General features: G+C 42.5%; 2 protein-coding genes across 4 annotated transcripts in view; one reads left to right on the forward strand and one right to left on the reverse strand.

Moving 5' to 3' along the window:
• Positions 1–6,913, forward strand: part of CCDC93 (CCC complex scaffolding subunit CCDC93) — a 97,553-nt gene extending 90,640 nt beyond the window's left edge. For both annotated transcript variants that reach the window (XM_079135649.1, XM_079135650.1), the window contains exon 24: positions 1,865–6,913. In XM_079135649.1, coding sequence (XP_078991775.1) covers positions 1,865–1,918 — 54 coding nt within the window. In that variant the 3' untranslated portion in view covers positions 1,919–6,913. The remainder of the gene's footprint in view (positions 1–1,864) is intronic.
• Positions 6,914–10,281: 3,368 nt separating this feature from the next.
• The window catches only part of LOC306658554 (5-hydroxytryptamine receptor 5B), a 42,438-nt gene continuing 37,573 nt past the window's right edge, over positions 10,282–15,146 (reverse strand). For both annotated transcript variants that reach the window (XM_079135679.1, XM_079135678.1), the window contains exon 2: positions 10,282–11,920. In XM_079135679.1, coding sequence (XP_078991805.1) covers positions 11,585–11,920 — 336 coding nt within the window. In that variant the 3' untranslated portion in view covers positions 10,282–11,584. The remainder of the gene's footprint in view (positions 11,921–15,146) is intronic.

Consider the following 15,146-nt stretch of genomic DNA (forward strand, 5'->3'; position numbering starts at 1 on the left):
GCCCTTTTGTATTTGCTTTGAAGAGACAGACAATATCATTCTGTGGTCTCCCAAAAGGCTTCAGGTAGATTGCATAAAATTTAGTCAGTGTTCACACATAGCCAGTGACAGCTGGAATATCTTTATTGAAAAATTCAAATGTTATCTCAGTGTGGGGTGATATACAGAATTACCCATAGTGGAGGCTATTTACAGCAGAAATATATTAATGCTGCCGAGTTGTTTGGCATCATTTAAAAGGCAAGGTAAGATAAAAGTTGAAACTCACTTATTATTTATAATTTTATTACGGAAACCTTTAAAATTTCAGAAAACTTGGGACTATAGTATGTCAATATAATAGTATAACTATGTGCTTGATCTTGTTCCATCTCTTCCCCTCCATCCCCACCTCCTCCCATGCCAGGTAGATGTCAAAATTTTATTAAAAAACACACACACACACACACACAAAACTTTTGGGGCTGGAGTTGTAGCTCAGTGGCAGAATGCATGCCTAGCACATGTGAGGCACTGGGTTCGATTCTCAGCACAACATAAATAAATAAATAAAGGCATTATGTCCATATATAACTAAAAAATATATTCATAAACGGGGGGGTGGGGGCTGGGGATATAGCTTAGTTGGTAGAGTGCTTGCCTCACATGCACAAGGCCCTGGGTGCATATTCTTAGCACCACAAAAAAAAAAAAAACTTTCTTCTTAACCTTTGTAATAGAACCAATGGAACCTAACATCACCTTATTTCTCTTCTGATTCCCAGAAAACTTTGTCTCCCTTTCCCAAAATTGTATTCAAAAAGTATCAGAGCACCTTGCTTCTGAGAGACGAAGCCATGTTTTCCTCCCTCCAGCCCAGGAGCCCAGCTATTCCCCAACTCCCCAAGTGTAAGATGAGTCTGAACCCTGTAGATGAACCAGCACTCATAGGAGAACTCAGGTCATTGAAGCTGTGCTGCCACAGCATAAAAGAGCAGAGCACTGGGAGCACCTGAGCCTCTCTCAGGGAGGTGGGAAAATTGACTGGGGATCTTGGCTGCAGAGTTCAGGGATGAGAGAAAGTTTTCTCTCATAATAAATGGGTCTCCAGGAAAGGGTAGCCATGGAGGCCTGACCACTGCCACACCTGGGTCCTGTGAGCTGTACTGCTGGGCTCTTATGACCAGCCCAGGAAAGGAGTGGGGAATGTTGGAGTTGCTGGAAGATGGTGTCTTGAGCTGTTAGGGCCAGTAGGAACAGGGGGGCAGGAAGGGGCACAGAGAGGAGCTTTTGAAGATGTCCTCAGAAGAGAATATAAAGTAATGAGGAGATGACTTGTGTCGCAGGACAAGAGGGCCAGTGATCTCCCTCAACAAGTGCACTCAGATCTTATACCGCCCACTTTCAGTGCTGTGGAAGGAATATGCCTTGATGAATATATCTCATCTTGTTTTCTGAAAATTTATTTCTTGGAACCAAGAATATCCCTGGCCTTCACTGTTGCTAAAGTAGGGACTTAAAGTTTCTGCCTACCTGTACTCCAGGGCTTCCTTCTCACTTCTTGGGGTGTCTGCAAGGCCTCTCCCACTTCTCATCATGAGAGGCTTCTGTCCCCTTGAAGAATTTAGAAACTTCAAGAGGTCTTTTGGAACAACAGTGCCTAACTCTGTTGTCTTCAGTGTGATAATCCAGGAACTGAGCATCATTATATCACCACTGAAGGTCAATAGGTCACCAGGAGGTTTCACCATTGCTGGTGGACGTGTGGTAGGAGACTGGTTCAGTTGGTCAGGTGTCTCCTGTGGGACTGGAGGGAAGGACAGAATGTCTGTGTCCCATGTGGATGCTAATGTAGTCACCACCTCTCACTCTGCTTCTCCTCTAGGAGGGCCGCAAGAATGAGATGCTGCTGTCCAAGGTGAAAGCCAAGGCCTCCTGAACGTTCCCAGCCATTTTTGTACATCATTGATTGTTTTTTTTTTTAATGGCACATGTATCCACTACAAGACCATGAAATGGTTCTGAAAGCAACAGTAGAGAGGTACGGTTGTATTAATTTCAACTCCCTGGATGTTTCCTTTCTCCTGTCTGCTTCCATTTCATCTCTGTTGGTTGTTGCTTATGGAATCAGACAGTGTAAGCACTGGCTTGGATAATACCCATCATCCTATGAAGAAATTGGGCAGTCTGTTCTGTGTTCATTCAACCTTATTTCTCTAGTAACATTGCACTTACGAAGGTGCCTGTATTTGTCTGGACTCTCTGAATAAAGAAGTCTTTCATTCAGCAAGTATTAATTAAGCGACAACTGAGAAATAAGCACTGAGGGAGATTCAGCCAAGTATAAAACCCAGTCCCTTCCCCGCACCACCAGGCATCCAGCAAATGGCCCAGGGAACAGATAGAGCCCACAGGACCCTGAATCTTGGCCATCTGAGATGTATTTCAATAAACAGAAGGCTGCTGGATGCATGATAGCCTATGTGAGTGTTGGTCACTTGGGCCCTTTCACCAGCATGGTGCCTTTTGTTCCTGGCTTCTCAAGATATCAGTACCAGCCAGAAGGCTTAGATGATATACTTAGCAACTGGAATGAAAGCTCAGTATTGTGGGTTTAATTCTTATGTATTTAAGTTCATGTCACCAAAAAAAATTGACAATGAGCCTCATATTGAGGATGATTCAATAAGAATTACACCTTTCCATGTCCTAATTTTCATTAGAGTCACAGGCAACACATGAATGGACTTTTTTTGTCCCCCTTGTTTTATCTTTCTACACTGCCAAAAAGGTCATGGTCAAAGCAAGGAGACCTACACTGCACTGCTGTCAGGGCAGGCTGAATGAAAGACAATGAGCAGGTACTATTGGACAAGGAGAGCAGGAGGCTTTGCAGAGAGGCACAGAGGAGGCAGCATTGGGCTAGATCTGAAGTGGGGATAGGATGCTAGAATGTTGGCCAAAGGTAGGAAGGCTGTTTTAGATGCAGGATTAAAAGCTCTGGAGGATAAGGGAAAGGAGAGGATGAGCCATTCTCTGCAGGAGGCTTTAAAGAACAAGCTGAAGAAATGAACTGGGAACAGACTTTGGAGGGTGTTGAAGGACAACTGAGAAGTTGGCTCTATCTTTTGGAAGTGAGCAGTCCAAAGCAAACACATAGTCCTGCCCTGGCTCTCAAGAGTCGGTTGACTAGTCATGGTCAGGAAACCTTAGTATGGGTCTTACACTCCATTCTTCATGAACCTTGCACATCTACACTGTCCAGCAGGTTTGAACCATAAGACATAAAAGCTTGAACATGTCAGTCAAGTGGGGCATTTGGTAGTCACAGAAACACTATGTTCATTTCTAGTTCCCTAATGGATGTGATTAAGCAGGGCTGAGGTACACAGACTTAAAAAAAAAAAAAAAAAATCCCTCTCTGGCTTAGCAACACCATCAGTGTCTGTGCTGGTGCCAGCAAAGCTTTCCAGATGAGCCGGGTGGGAACAGCAGCATCCGCACTGGCACTTCTCTGTGCCAGGCATTTCCTGGCTGGGTGCATCTCCACCTCCACTGGTCCCTGAGTGGTGTTCATGTGGGGGTTTTAAAAGGGCTCAGTCAAGTTGAAACAAGTAATTAAAACAAACAGGTGGGACTTTGAAGGAAGAAGGAGACAGCAGTTTTGATTATGTTTGAAATTATTTTGAGTTTAAAGAAACCTTGTCAAGAAGCTTGTAGACCCCCCACCTCTACCTCTACTTTCTGAACTTCTTGAGCAGTAGAAGACAATTTGAATATTTGTCCACAGGTGTTAGGGAGGCAGGAACAGGTGATGTTTGGAGTTACTGGAGTTCACCTGTCTGTGTTGGTTGGAAAGTATGCCAGGACTTATCCAAAGTAACCAATAAGCCTTAAGTGGAGACCTATATTTTATTTAGGCTGTGTTTCCCAGGAGTTTTGTTTGGTTCTGGTATAGAGGGACATTGTCAGGTGATTTTTTGTTGTTGTTGTTTTGTTAAACCACAGGGCCTAATACAAATGATAAATTAGTCCCCATTGCTTAAACTCACTTTGGTGTAGATACAGCAGCCAATATGGGGAATTCTTTGTTTTCTACACACAACCCGCAGCTATTGTGAGAAATCAGGACATTAGATACACTGTGCAGTCAGGCCTCTCAGGCTAAGGAAAGGCCCTGAGGTCCTGATCACTTCAGAAACCACTTGGGAATGGCAGCAGGGGTCCCAGAGCCAGGCCTTTCTCTGTGCCCAGACATATGTAGAACAATGTCATGTTTTGCTGAATCTGCAGACTTTTCCTGAATTATAAGTAAGAGTGGAAAAAACCCTAAGTTACTTTTTAAAAAAAAATGCATGCTTCAGGAAGAACCAGGTATCCCCAGGAAGTGGACAGTTTCCCCTGCTCAGTAAGAGCAGTGAGCTTGCTCTTGGAGCTGGCCACCCAGAGAGCTGGTTATCCAGCCTCTAGATCAGGAACTCCCCTGACTCTTATGTGCTTCTCATGGAATACATGGGACTGGTTTAAACCAAACTCAGCTGCTGCCAGCAGAGTAGGACTAGATACTCACAAGAAGATTCCTGGGATATTTTGTTATCATCCTTGGCCTGTGTTCAGTGCCTGTGACAGGTCAGCTAGCACCACTAGAAGGAGGTGCAGTATGTTAGAGAGCAGTTGTCAAGTCACATAAAAGGGTGTGTTTTAACAGAGGGCACATTCAAAGTTTTTTTTTAGCTGTTAAGTTTTTATGAGAGTCTAACATTCATGGTTTTAACTGGGTTCTGGTTCATAGTTCATATTTTGAGAAAAGCTGGGCTCTGCTACCTCGCCAGACTGAAGAAATGCTGCCTCATGACATTGAAGCCCTTGGGACCTCCTAAACACCTTGAGTGGAGGCTGGGGGAGGCTTTCAGGCAGCCCTCTTACTACCTCACAAGGTGCCATTCCCATAGCCTTGTGGTTATCATATTGACAAGCCCCGATCATGTCTGTGGTGACCAGAGCAGACCTGGCTGAAAGGGCACTTGGAACAGTCAACTGTGGCCTGAATTCTGTGCTGTGTGGATTTCTGCTGCCTCAACATGGTTTTGTCTTGCCCACTCTGCAGGTGACAAATGGTCAGTTTAATAGGGAATTAGGCATTCTAGCAATAATTTTTAACAGTTTGACTGAGCCCAAGTCCTTTTGTGGATGCGCCAGTAGTTGGATTGCAGCATGCTTTGAGGAAGAACACTTGAAGGAGGTGCTCTATGACTTCTTCGTGGCCCATGTTGGCCACAGGTAGAATGTCTTAATTCAGAACAATACACTGAAGAGCCCAGTAGGATGGGTGCCCTTATCTGTCCCTGTGGCTGGGTGTTGCCAGGGAAGTGCCTTGCTTGATGCACCTTCAGAATCCCCCATGCCCTCTCTTGGTCTTTTATACTCAGTTTAGAGCATACCTTTTTATATCTCATGGAAGCAGGCTGAAATGTTACAGAAAAAGTAATGTTTTAATAGTCTCCCCTCTTCTCATAATAAATACATTGTGTAAGATCTTGGGGGGATTTAGTGCCTGGTTTGCAGCACAGTTAACAACCCAGGGTATACTTTGGGTCTTCCACATCAGCCTGTCTCAATTCCTCAGATGGACCAAATTCATGCTCTTAATGGCTATTGCTTTGCTGTTTCCTCTTCTTAGAACTCTGTCCCCTCCAAGATCTTGGGCAGTGACTTTCCCTGACCACCTAATACACATACAGACCCATTTAATTTTGGCCTCTGACTGTGATCATATTCTGTCCATCCCCTGCTGTCTGTCTTGATGGCATATGCCACTGTTTGAATGTCCTTTGTGAGTTCTGTTGCCCACCCCTCTGTTCTGGAATGTAAAGGCAATAAAAGCAAGGACCTTGCCCATCTTTCTGTGGTCTCCTAGCATCTGACTCAAGGCCAGGAAATTCTAGGATAAATCGGCTTGTCCAAATTACAGCCTTGCATCCCTGTATTAGCAAGATTTAAACTTAACCTTTCCTCTAATTTATACTTAGTTTGAAACAGACCGACAGTTCTATTCATCAGCCTAGGAGGATCTCTTTCAGGCTGTGTTAATCTCTTACTTGGAAAGTTGAAATGAAAAGATGTGTCAGTTTTCAAATCTTTCAAAGGACCTTTTGGAGATACCTTTTTTTCTCCCAATATAAGCAAAGAAAAGAGAAAGGGTACATACTAATGTCATATAAGATCATGAGTATGTTTTTGCTCCAGATATTTCATGAACCTAAAGGTAAATTGGTAGAAAATGTTACAAACATGTGAAAGCAAAAAATGGGATGATGCTGCCAGGTTATGGGAAGCAGCACTCAGATGCAGCATTGGCAGTAGTATCAATTATACAACCTTCACGGAGGACAGTCGGACAATGCCTGTCACAAGTGCAAATGCACAGCCTTTTGAACCAGTAGTGCTACACCTAAGAATGTTCCCTTTGTACAAGAATTTTTATTAAAGTATTGTTTGTAATAGCAGAGGTTGGAAACTATCAACCAATGTATAGCAATGGTGAAATAAATTATGGCCAGTTCCTACAATGGGACATTTTTGCAGAAATTTGAAAGAGCAGAGCTGCTATTTGTGTTCTGCCATGAAATGATCTTCAATATGCATGGTTAAGTGGGGAAAAAATGGCACGTGGTATACTAGTGTTTGGAATGGAAAAAAAATGTATATCTATGGATTGTGTGTGTATATATGTGTGCGCATACACTCACGTCTAAGTCATGTCTGCTTGCATATGCATAGAGTATCTCTGAGAGGTTATACAGCAACCTGGCAATCTTGGTTGCCTCTGGGAAGAGGGGTGGGAATGACTTTTCACTGTATACCTTTTGTACCTTTTGAATTTTGTACCATGTACATGTATTATCTATTCAAAAATAAAGTTTTTAAATTTTAATTTGGTTTAGTTTTCAAAAAAAAAAAAAAAAAGGATTCTAGTTCCATAAATGTACTGTCTTAAGAGAAAGCCCATGAGTCAGAAGCAGTAAAACCATCTCTTGCTTGAGTCTTGGTGGTAATTGGCCTATGTGGAAGGGTCTGTCCTCTTCTGATATAACAGCTTTGAGGAGGTGAAACACTGAGAGGCAGGTTCTGCACTGTTATGGTTTGGTATGAAGAGTCCCTCGAGACTCACATGTTGCACACTTGGTCCTGAATGCAGCAGTGTTCAGAGGTGGGGCTTTGGAAAGTGATTGTATCATGAGGGAACTCACCTCATCAATGTATTAAGCCATTGATTCATTTATAACTGAATGGGCTATTAGGAAGTGGGGCCCAGTTGGAGGAAGTAGGTGACTGGGGACATACCTTTGGAGACTATATCTTATCTCTGGCCCCTTTCCACCTCTCTCTCTACTTCCTGGCCAATATGAGATTAATAGCTTTGCTCCGTCATGCCCTTCTGTCATGATGCTCTGCCTCACCACAAGCCCAGAAACAAAGGAGCCAATCATGGACTGAAACCTATGAAACTGAGCCAAATTAAATCTTTCCTCCTTCCTGTTGATTTTCACAGGTATTTTTTCACGGCATCAGAAATTTGACTAGCATTCCTACCCACTGTGTGAGTGTGCTGGCCTGGCAGGGAGAGGGACAGGGGTAGAAAATGAACTATGACATAGCTGAGCCCTCAAAACAGACTGAGTCTGTTGTAGGGTTGCCTGCATGTCATGAGGATCACAGTGCAATTGCAGTTCCTGACTTTTGGAGGACAGAAGATGGGGATGATAACTCTGAGCCATGGCCCACTGGGAACTGTTAGCATCCTCCAGAAGCCATGCCATCGTGAATGGAAACTTGCTATGAGTGATCCTTCCCACCCTTGTTTATTTTTTGGTGTGGGAGGGCACTGGGTATTGAACCTAGGGATGTTTTACCACTGACCTAAATCCCCAGCTCTTTTTATTTTTTGAGACAGCCTCACCAACTTGCTAAGTCTTGCCTTGAACTTGTGGTCCTGCTTCAGCCTCCCAAGTCATTGGCATTACAGGTGTACACCACCACTTTCTTTACCAACAGAACTCTGGTTTTGTTCAACTCCAGGAGAATATCATGACAGCTGTTCTAAAAGTCTTGAGAATCCCCTTTCGGATTTCCAAGGTTGATTTATAAAAAATGTCTGACCCAGTTATGACCAACAGTGGAAGACTGCTAAGGATTCCCAGAAAGACTTTCCTGCTCATAACCAGCAAGAGTTGCATAAGGAGAACTTCTGCCAGCCCTTTCTGTTTATTTACATTCTCAAGGAAATGACAAGATTTGAGCAACTTCACCATCCAGACATTTAGCTTGACCAAGTGAAAAGATGGAAAGAGCCAGGTTCCCTGAAAGCATGATGAGCTTCTGAACCAACCTGGCATCCACTTGTTCCCATGTTCTTGTTCAGTGAGAAAAATTCCTGTTAACTGGTGCATTCAACCAACAAATATTTGAGTTTCCACTCTGTCAAACACAAAATACAGCAGTGAACAATGCAGCAAAGAGAACCTACCTTCCTAGAAGCTTCTATCCAGTGGGCAAGACATATTTATGTAAGAAATATGTAAGTTAGATGTTTCTTCAACATACTGATTAAATCAGTGAAGAGGATCAGGAGTGTGTGGTTTGGTGCTGGTGGCAATTTTATATTGAGAAGCTGGGGAAGACCTCTATGACTGATGAGTGAGGGAGTAATAGACCTGGGTGAGGAAACGTCCAGGGTGAGGGACTATCAAGCGTAAAGGCCGTGGTAGAAGCATACCCAGGTGAGCTTGGTGACTCTGAGGGAATCCGTGTGGATTGCTACAGGAGGATTTTGAGAAGAAAAGTGATGTGTTCTGCCCTCATTTTAATAGGGATCCTTCTGGAGGCTGTGTTGCCTACAGGCTGCAGGGAACCTAGATAAGCCAGGCATGGTGGCACATTCCTATAATCCCAGTGGCTAGGGAGGCTGAGGCAGGAAGATTGTAAGCTCAACTCCAGCCTCAGCAACTTAACAAGGCCCTAAGCAACTTAGTGAGACCCTGTCTCAAAAAAACAGGACTGGGATGTGACCTGATAGTTAAGCACTCCTGGGTTCAATCCCCTGCTACCAAAAAAAAAAAAAAAAAATCCAGATGAAAATACAACTGAAACAAATGTTTCACAGGAGTCATGCTTTCTGTATTACACTTTTTTTTTCTGGTGCTGGGAATTGAACCCAGGAGTTCTTTATCACCAAGCTATAATCCCCAGCTCTTTTTGAGACAGGGTCTCATTTGCATAGGCTGTCCTTGATTTGCAATCCCCCTGTCTCAGGCTCCCCAGCCACTGGGATTACAGTGTGTGATATCACAAGGCTGATTTTTTCCTGTTTTGGTTTTTTTAAATGCTGAGCATTGAATTACTGGTTGATATTCATCAGTTCCCTCATAGTAGATACCTTTGTTATGGCACTGGAATGTGCTTCTCCATCCCTTCACTTTGGGATTGTGGTTTAGATATGTGAGACAATGCAAGAACACTCAGAGGTGAAATGATTGGGTTAAGAGAGCCTTAACCTAATCAGTGGGTTGATCCACTGATATTAACTGAGTGGTAACCATAGGCAAGTGTGGTGGGACTGGAGGAAGCAGGTTACTTGGGACATACCTTTGGGGTTTATATTTTGTCCCTGGTGAGCAGAACTTGCTCTTTGCTTCCTGGTTGCCATGTCCTGAACCGTTTTTCTCTACTGTGCCCTTCTACCATGATGTTCTGCCTCACGTTAGGCCCAGAGCTATACAATTGACCAACCATGGACTGAACCTCTAAAATCATGAGTTAAAATAATCTTTTCTTCCTCTAAGTTATTCTTGGTCATAGTGACCAAAAAACTGACTAAAACTGTTGACAGTTTTGAAAAGGTGTTTCTGTGGCCTATCGTTTTGCCTTTCTCTGTTGAGAAGATTCTTGTTGCAAAGAGTATGAGGGGTACATGGTGCAGACCTAACCCTAATCTGCAGCTTTCAAGACCAGAAGATTCCAGCTGAAATCACTGAAACCACAGATAAGCCATAGACAAATGAGCAAGAAATAAAGTCTTGTTGCTATGTTCCACCAGGATTTTATAGTTGCATACAGTTATTAAGAACATTACTGAAGGTTACTCTTGGTGTCTTTCAGTCACGTTAATTAACTCAGCCTAGAGGTTTTGTTGGTGGTGTTTTGTAATCCTATAACAGTCATCATTTTCCCTCTGTGTGCATCACAAAAATGATCCAGAGCCTAGACAGGAAAGGTATTTTTATTATACATACAAGGTGCCTCAAAGATGTTTTTATTATACATACAAGTCAGTATGGTGAAGTAATACGGGAACATTTCTCGTTGCTCTCCTCCCTTGTTGTAAAGAAGCAAAGAAAAGACCTCACCAGGGCTTTACTCTGTCCACACACTGGAAACTTATGACAAGCTTTAAGAAGTGCTGCTGCTATGTTTGTTTATCCCCCAGAAATTCCAGTTTAATCAGTCTAAAAAGCAACCTAAGAATCCAGCAGCATCTGTTATGGTTTACATGTGGGGTGTCCACCAAAAGCTCATATGTGAGACAATTCAAGAAGGTTTAGAGGAAAAATGATTGGGTTATGAGAGCTTTAGCCTATTCAGTGTATTAATCCACTGATAGGGATTAACTGAGTGGTAACTATAGGCAGGCGGGGTGTGGCTGGAGGAGATGGGTCCCTGGAGGCATGACTTTGGGTATATATTTTGTCCTTAAGGGTTCTCGTTCTCTCTGCTTCTTGGAGTCACATCCCCAGCTAGTTTCCTCCACCATGCTCATCAACATGATGTTCTGCCTCACCTCAAGGACTAGCACTGGCTGTCTATGAACTGAGATCTCTGAAATCTTGATCCTCAAAATAAACTTTTCCTCTCCTAATTGTCCTTGTCAGGTCTTTTTGGTTGCAGAAGCAAAAAAGGTGATGGAAACAATCTCTCACTGATTTAAAAAAAAAAGAAAATTGAGAGAATGTCATACATACATCACCAGTGTACTACTTTGAGAGTCTGGTTCAGTTGGTATGGGTTGCACTGAATACTTAAAACTTTAAATGATCCTCATTTTCTTGCAAATTGGAATACAGGGCCATTGGGGGATATGTGAGAGTCTTGAAGAATGTAAGCTGAGTCCAGTGAATAAAGGGTGGGACTCCCAAAGCAGAGAGTCTCTCAAGAGGCTTGATATCCTCACTGAGGAATGGAGTATTAAACAAAGAGGAGTTAAATCAACTTTGACTCTCGTGTCTGTTCTAACCAATTTGCAATAACTAACTAAAGTGCTGTCCTGAAGAATTCTGAGTGAAATCCTGCTCTATGGGGAAAGATAACATAATCCATTAGCAATGTCTGCCATGTGTACAGGGAGAAGGCAGTTTTATGCTGGCCATATATTTGCTGTCCTTCCTTTGTGAGAGCATTTGACACTGCTGCTTCCACATTCTAGGCCCAATAATATGACTCTCAAAATGTCATTAGTACTCAGCTATGGAGGGTCAGCTCCCAGATCACTGGTGAAGAGGGGAGATATGAGTTCCTTTTCCCCTGTCTCCCCATTTATCTCCAACCCCTTTTATCTCTGCTTGGTAAAGAGGCTCTTAAAAGCATTGTTATAGTTCTTATTAAAAGCTGTGTAAATCAAGGGGTTGAAAAAAGAATTGGAGTAGCCAAGCCACAGGAATATGCTTTTCCAGATGGGGGGTAAGCTGCAGGCACAAAGGGGGCTGATGAGCTCCGCCAGGAAGAAGGGGATCCAGCACAGTACAAACACACCAATCAGAATCCCCACCATCATGGCTGCTCGCTTCTCCTTCTGCTCCCGCCAGGAGTCTCCACTGGTCTGAAAGGTCACAGTTGCTCGGCAACGTGCTGTGAACACCATCTCGGCCTTGGGAGGTGCCTCCTTCACCTTGGAAAAAAGAAAATGTGGAATTAAAAATATAGAACAAGGGATCCAAGATGGCGGACTAGGGGGTGACTGCATCTCCAGTCGCTCCAGAACCCAGGATTCAAGAAGGGGAGGCATTGAGAGACTCGGACTAAAATAGAACCACGGGGTGAGTCTCCCCCACCCGGTGAAGCTCGGCCCGGGTGGCAGGCCCAGATTTGGGCGGCTTATTAGAGTAGGGCAGGGCAGCTAGAGTCTCCCCCAGGCAGCCCTGAGCACTCCGGTGGCAGGCTCCTCCCACAGGGCCAGATTCTCCAGCTTCTCGGAGCAGGCCCCTCAGTGAGAGCCTTTCTGCACAGAACCAGCTCCAAGTCCCTGAGCCAGCGCGCGGAGAGCTCCGGCCCGCCCACAGGTTGCTTCAGAGACCAGGACAGGGCAGCCAGGGAATTCCCCAAGCAGCCCGGCTCCCTCCGGCGGGAAGCGCCTTTCTAGGCTAGCTTCTCGGAGCAGACTGCCCAGTGAGAGCCTTTCTACACAGAGCCAGCCACAAGTCCCCAAGCCAGCGGAGACCTCTGACCCGCAAGCAGCCTCTGGGACCAGGGCAGGGCAGCCAGAGACCTCTCCAGGTCTCTCTCCCTAGAACCAGTAGCAGGCTAGGGGCAGCTTTCTTCGGAAGCACTGCGTTATCAAGTTACTCCAAGACTACTCCAAGCTACTGAAGGCTGGGAGGTGATACACGGGAAATCTACAGAGACACTATAAGCCAATAGAGGAAATCTGCAATATCTCAGAGTCCCACTGACATCTGACCAATATGAGAAAACAAGGGAAGAAAATGTCCCAAACAAACCTAGATACTATATCAATAAAACTCAATGACAGTACAGCAGAAGAAATGTCAAAAAGGGAGTTCAGAATGTACATAATTAAAACAATCAGAGAAGCAAACGAGGAGATGAAAGAGCAAATGCAGGCATTGAAGGAGGAGATGAAAGAGCAAATGCAGGCATTAATGAACGCATCAATCAACAATTAAAGAGCAAATACGGGAAGCGAGAGATCATTTCAATAAAGAGTTAGAGATACTGAAAAAAACCGAACAGAAATCCTTGATATGAAGGAAACAATAAACCAAGTTAAAAACTCCATAGAAAGCATAACCAATAGGATAGAACACCTGGAAGATAGAACCTCAGATACTGAAGAAAAAATATTTAATCTTGAAAACAAAATTGACCAAACAGAGAAGATGGTAAGAAATCATGAACAGAATCTACAAGAATTATGGGATATAATGAAAAGTCCAAATTTAAGAATTATTGGGATTGAGGAAGGCTTAGAGAAACAAACCAAAGGAATGAACAATCTATTCAATGAAATAATATCAGAAAATTTCCCAAATCTGAAGAATGAAATGGAAAACCAAGTAAAAGAGGCTTACAGGACTCCAAATATACAAAATTACAACAGACCCACACCAAGGCACATTATTGTGAAAATACCTAACATACAAAATAAAGACAGAATTTTAAAGACTGCGAGAGAAAAGAATCAAATTACATTCATGGGGGAAACCAATAAGAATATCAGCAGATTTTTCAATCCAGACCCTAAAAGCTAGAAGGGCCTGGAACAACATTTACCAAGCCCTGAAAGAAAATGGATGCCAACCAAGAATCTTATACCCAGCAAAACTTACATTCAGATTTGACGATGAAATAAGATCCTTCCATGATAAACAAAAACTAAAGAAATTTACAAAAAGAAAGCCGGCATTACAGAACATTCTCAGCAAAATATTCCATGAGGAAGAGATGAAAAACAATGATGCAAATCAGCAACAGGAGGAACTAGCCTAAAGGAATAGCCAAATAAAGGAGAAACCAAATCATGTCAAAAAACAAAATTGAGTCAAATGACTGGGAATACAAATCATATCACAATAATAACCCTGAATGTTAATGGCCTGAACTCATCAATCAAAAGACATAGACTGGCAGATTGGATTAAAAAGAAAAATCCAACAATATGCTGCCTGCAAGAGTCTCAACTCATAGAAAGAGATACCCATAGACTAAAGGTGAAAGGATGGGGAAAAACATACCATGAACACGGACACAGCAAAAAAGCTGTAGTATCCATCCTCATTTCAGATAATGTGGACTTCAAGCCAAAACTAGTCAGAAGGGATAAAGAAGGACATTACATACTGCTTAAGGGAAGCATAAATCAGCAAGACATAACAATCATAAATATCTATGCTCCGAACATTGGCTCATCCATGTATCAAACAAATCCTTCTCAATTCCAGAAATCAAACAGACCACAACACAATAAAACTAGGCGATTTTAACACACCTCTCTCACTGCTGGATAGATCGTCCAAACAAAAATTGAAATAAGATGCCATAGATCTCAATAACACAATCAACAATTTAGACTTAACCGACTTATACAGAATATACCATCCAACAAAGAACGAATACACTTTCTTCTCAGCAGCACATGGATCCTTCTCTAAAATAGACCATGTTTTATGCCACAAAGCTACTGTTAGCAAATACAAGAAGATAGAGATACTTCCTTGTAATCTATCAGATCATAATGGATTGAAATTAGAAATAAATGACAGAATAAAAAACTTCTCCAATATTGGAGATTAAATAATACATTATATGATGAATGGATAACAGAAGACATCAGGAGGGAAATTAAAAAATTCTTAGAAGTAAACAAGAACAAAGACACATCATATCAAAACCTCTGGGACACTATGAAAGCAGTACTTAGAGGAAGATTTATTTCATGGGGCGCATTCAACAAAAGAAGTAGAAATCAACAAATAAAAGACTTAACTCTACAGCTCAAAGTCCTAGAAAAAGAAGAGCAGACCAACACCAAAAGTAGTAGGAGACAGGAAATAGTTAAAATCAGAGCAGAAATCAACAAAATTGAAATAAAAGAAACAATTGGAAAATTAACAAAATAAATAGTTGGTTCTTTGAAAAAATAAACAAAATTGATAAACCCTTAGCCACACTAACAAAGAGAAAGAGGGAGAAAACTCAAATTACTAAAATTCGGAATGAACAAACAAGGAAATATCACAAAAGACACGAGTGAAATACAAAACATAATTAGAAGCTATTTTGAAAATCTATACTCCAACAAATCAGAAAATCTTGAAGACATCAATAAGTTTCTAGAGACATATGAATTACCTAAACTGAACGAGGAGGACATACAC

The sequence above is a fragment of the Sciurus vulgaris genome (genome assembly GCF_902686455.1).
Source record: "Sciurus vulgaris genome assembly, chromosome: 3".
NCBI lineage: Eukaryota > Metazoa > Chordata > Mammalia > Rodentia > Sciuridae > Sciurus > Sciurus vulgaris.